The 4,767-nt window shown below is 53.1% G+C and overlaps 1 protein-coding gene across 1 annotated transcript in view; it reads right to left on the bottom strand.

Annotated features, from left to right (window-relative positions):
- PCSK9 (proprotein convertase subtilisin/kexin type 9) overlaps positions 1-4,767 on the bottom strand; it is a gene marked incomplete at its 5' end in the record, with an annotated part of 21,685 nt that overhangs the window by 6,195 nt on the left and 10,723 nt on the right. Inside the window, 2 exons of the mRNA XM_025206673.1 lie at positions 449-632; positions 1,207-1,403. Coding sequence (XP_025062458.1) covers positions 449-632; positions 1,207-1,403 — 381 coding nt within the window. The remainder of the gene's footprint in view (positions 1-448; positions 633-1,206; positions 1,404-4,767) is intronic.

Below are 4,767 nucleotides of genomic sequence, written 5' to 3'. Positions count from 1 at the left end.
TCTTTCCCTGCACATTCGTACCCTGGGGATCCTGGCCTCGCACAAGGACCCCCAAGGGTGCATTATTTATGATCTGGGGAGGAAACACGCTTACAGTGAGCCACGCTCAGCCTTTGGCCCAGGAACCCACAAGGCATGTCATTATTAGACCGTGACATACGCCCCATCATGCCTCGTGGCTGAATCAGGGCAATCGTGTATTTGCAAGAAGCTCCTTGTTAATCCCTGACAAAAAACGTGATGTTGTGATGTTAGGAGACAATGTCTCCGTGTGCCGGTTGCAGCATCCGGGCTACGCAGCCATCGGAGGGGGAGGCTCTGGGCCAAAACTACCCTGAAGCCACTGCTCACTAATATGCATCAGATGGTGTAACATCTGGCAGCTTAGTTCCTTGTGATCATGTCCTACACCTATCCCTTTGGCATTTAAGCCTTTAAAACCATTCACCTGCAACATGCGCAGCTGCCTGGGACGTCCCACTCTGCGAGGTGAAGCAGGTGCTGCAGTCGCTGGAGGCCCCGATGATATCGTCTCCCGGGGCAAACACATCCACGCAGCGGCCAAAGTTTGTGCCCATGGTGCCCATGGAAACAGGCTGGTCCTGGTAGTCTGTCGCTCCAACGGTGATAACCTGTACGTTACAACAGAGAGGCGCGAGCCAGTTGTGACCTGGACCGTCAACAGCGGGCAGGTGGTAAATGGTGTGAACAGGTAATTTCATGAGCGATGATGGATGCGTGAGAGGCAATGGGTGTAGGGGAGACCCTTTCGAGTTCAACAGCATAGCAGGGCCTCCTGGTTTGGGAAGAGACCTCTGAAAGTGATGAGATTTCATTTCGACTCCCCGCTCCTGCCCATTCACGATACCCCTGGGATTAATAATACTGTGCTCCTATAAAGAGAGAAATGCTCCCCTCTTTCCCCACCTCCTGCCACCCCATTCAGGTGCCCAAGAGCAGTATGAACACAAAGCAGGATCGTGATTCTGCCTGACGGTGACCTGGGCTGAGGCAAGAGGGCATGCCTGCAATCCCTCCCCAACCCGGCACTTTTCACCCCAAAAGCTGGAGCTGCGGAGACCCGAGGCACAGAGCGGCGATGTCACCGGGCAAGGTCAGGCAGCGAAACGGCGTCGAGAGATGAGGATTCTGCCCCAACTCGCGGCATCCCGCTCAGCCCGAGAGAAGCAGTCCCCTGCTCCCTACCTCCGGTTCGGATGCTGGCGAGTACAGGCAGGCATCCTCCTTGTAGTTACCGGCTGCGGCAATAATCACCACCCCCGTGCGCACCATCAGCCGGCAGGCTGCATTCAAAACGCGGCTGTAGCCTCCGGCAAAGGGGAGCAGCACAACCAACGGCGTGTAGGGCTGGGCCTCCAGGGTGGTCTTGATAAACTCCAGGCCTGGCGATTGAACAGGAATTACAGTGAGAGCGGAAAACCATCGCGCCAGTGACTCGCTCGCTTCTTGGGGACCAGATTCAACTCCTCTGCCCTCTCTTCGGAGAGGGGCAACAAGGATCCTTTTCATGCAAACGTCTGTGATGATGAAGTGCATGGGAAGAAACGCAGTGAATCAGCGGCACTGTTGCTCCAGGGGATGTTTTCCTTGGAAGCGCCGGCAGGTGTGTCGGCTGCAGGGAGGTTGAAACAGGCAGCCAGGGAGTCTCCTCCCGGCAGATGGATGATTGAAACCAGAAACCCAAGCAAATCCAAAGAAGAACAGACAACTCACTCAGACCAGGCTCCCTCCCAGCCCTCTGATGCCACCTGTGTAGTCCTGGTGTTAGCTACTTGGGGATGACCTGGTGGGGAATCTGCAGGTACAAGGTAACCTTGGGGATAGTGACCATCGAGTGATTGAATTCACTATCCGGCCAAGGGTGGGTAAACTAACCAGCAGGGCTGAAGTGCTAGACTTCAGAAAGACTAACTTCAGTGCGCTCAGGAGATTAGGTAGTGAGGCGTCAAAGTTCAAAAGCACTGGCAAAATGGTGGTCTAGGAAGGGTGGTCGTTCGTGCTAGACTTCAGAAAGACTAACTTCAGTGCGCTCAGGAGATTAGGTAGTGAGGCGTCAAAGTTCAAAAGCACTGGCAAAATGGTGGTCTAGGAAGGGTGGTCGTTCCGATCCTACGGGCGCAGAAGGAGACAATCCCATTGCGCATAAATGGGGCAAAGGGGCCAAGAAGCCCTCTTGGCTGGACAGGGAAGTCCAGGAAAGCCTAAGAGCAAAGGAAGAGGTATACAGGCTGTGGAAATGGGGTAGCTACCAAGGAGGAGTATACCTCCCTAGCTCGCACTTGCAGGGAATCAGGAAGGCCAAAGCGGGGTTAGAACTCAGGCTGGCGACAAAAATTAAGGAACACAAAAAGTCCTTCTTCGGGAATATAGGGAGTAAAAGGAAGGTGCAGGGTAGCGTAGGACTAGGGAATTGGTGACAGAGAGGGGGGACGAAGCTGAGCTCTTCGATGAGTTCTTTGCATCTCTATTCCTAGACACCGTCCAAGACAAATCTCCCAATTGAACCATAGATAGACACAGGAGGACACCAGCCCACCAACTGTTAGCGCAGACTTAGTGAAGGGGCACTTGGAGGGCCTGGCTGAGCTCCATCCAAGGGTGCTGAAGGAATTGGCCGGTGTCATAGCAGAGCTGTTGGCACGGCTGTTCGAGCACTCGCGGTGCTCTGGTCAGGTCCCAGAGGACTGGAAAAGAGCCAGTGTGGCCCCTATTTTCAAGAAGGGGAGGAGGGAGGAACCGGGAAACTATAGGCCAGTTAGTCTTACCTCTATCCTTGGGAAAACACTGGAAAAAATCAGTAAGGATCACATTTGTGGGATCCCAGCAGGGGAAATAATGCTGAAAGGAAATCAGCAGGTATTGATTGCAGGTAGATCCTGCCTGACTAACATTGTATCTTTTTATGACCAGGTCACAAAATGTTTAGACGCAGGAATCAAGGTAGATGTCATCTACCTAGACTTTAAGAAGGCCTTTGATACGGTATCTCATTCTGTTCTCCTAAATAAAATGACAGGCTGTGATGTAGATGATTACACGGCCAGGTGGGTGGCAAATTGGCTTAGGGGTCGCACCCAAAGAGTGGTGGTGGACGGGTTGATATCAACCTGGAAAGATGTGGGCAGTGGAGTCCCGCAAGGCTCGGTCCTTGGACCGGTGCTATTCAATGTCTTCGTCAGTGATTTGGACGAGGGCATGGAGAGCACCCTGTCCAAGTTCGCAGATGATACCAAATTATGGGGCAAAGTTAACACACCAGGCAGATCTGGACAAGTTGGAAAAATGGGCCAAATGAAATAGGATGCAGTTCAATAAAGCCAAGTGCAAAGTGCTGCACCTGGGCAAAAAGAACCACCCACACACTTACAGGCTGGGGGACGACCTGCTCAGCAGCACAGCAGCAGAAAGGGATCTCAGAGTCACAGCTGATCACAGTCGTCAATGTGATGAAGTGAGCAACAAGGCTACCCGCACTTTATCATGTATTAGCAGATGCATGACGAACAGGTCCGGGGAGGTGATGCTTCCCCGCTATGCGGCACTGGTCAGGCCGCAGTTGCAGTACTGCATCCAGTTTTGGGTGCCGCACTTCAAGAGGGATGCAGAAAACCTTAAGAGGGTTCAGAGGAGGCCGCTCGTATGGTCAGAGGCTTGCAGGCAAGGCCCTACCTACAAGGGGAGATTGAGGGACCTGGATCTCTTCAGCCTTCACAAGAGAAGGCTGAGGGGATCTTGTGGTTGCCTATGAATTCATCAGAGGAGGGCAGCAGGGAACGGGAGATGCTCTATCAGGTGGGTGGCAAATTGGCTTAGGGGTCGCACCCAGAGCATGGTGGTAGACGGGTCGATATCGACCTGGAAAGATGTGGGCAGTGGAGTCCCGCAAGGCTCGGTCCTTGGACCGGTGCTATTCAATGTCTTCGTCAGTGATTTGGACGAGGGCATGGAGAGCACCCTGTCCAAGTTCGCAGATGATACCAAATTATGGGGCAAAGTTAACACACCAGGCAGATCTGGACAAGTTGGAAAAATGGGCCAAATGAAATAGGATGCAGTTCAATAAAGCCAAGTGCAAAGTGCTGCACCTGGGCAAAAAGAACCACCCACACACTTACAGGCTGGGGGACGACCTGCTCAGCAGCACAGCAGCAGAAAGGGATCTCAGAGTCACAGCTGATCACAGTCGTCAATGTGATGAAGTGAGCAACAAGGCTACCCGCACTTTATCATGTATTAGCAGATGCATGACGAACAGGTCCGGGGAGGTGATGCTTCCCCGCTATGCGGCACTGGTCAGGCCGCAGTTGCAGTACTGCATCCAGTTTTGGGTGCCGCACTTCAAGAGGGATGCAGAAAACCTTAAGAGGGTTCAGAGGAGGCCGCTCGTATGGTCAGAGGCTTGCAGGCAAGGCCCTACCTACAAGGGGAGATTGAGGGACCTGGATCTCTTCAGCCTTCACAAGAGAAGGCTGAGGGGATCTTGTGGTTGCCTATGAATTCATCAGAGGAGGGCAGCAGGGAACGGGAGATGCTCTATTTACTAGGGCACCCCCTGGAGTAACCAGGAACAATGGCCACAAATTGACGGAGAGCAAGTTTAGGTCAGACATTAGAAACAACTTCTTCATAGTAAGGGTTGCCAGAATCTGGAATGGCCTTCCAAGGGAGGTGGTGCTCTTCCTACCTTGGGGGTCTTCAAGAGGAGACTGGACAAGCACCCAGCTGGGGTCGTCTGACCCTAGCACT

This window comes from Alligator sinensis, unplaced genomic scaffold (assembly GCF_000455745.1).
Source record: "Alligator sinensis unplaced genomic scaffold, ASM45574v1 scaffold172_1, whole genome shotgun sequence".
NCBI classification, from domain to species: Eukaryota; Metazoa; Chordata; order Crocodylia; family Alligatoridae; genus Alligator; species Alligator sinensis.
Note: the sequence above shows the minus strand (reverse complement) of the source record. Positions and strands in the feature narration are given on the sequence as shown.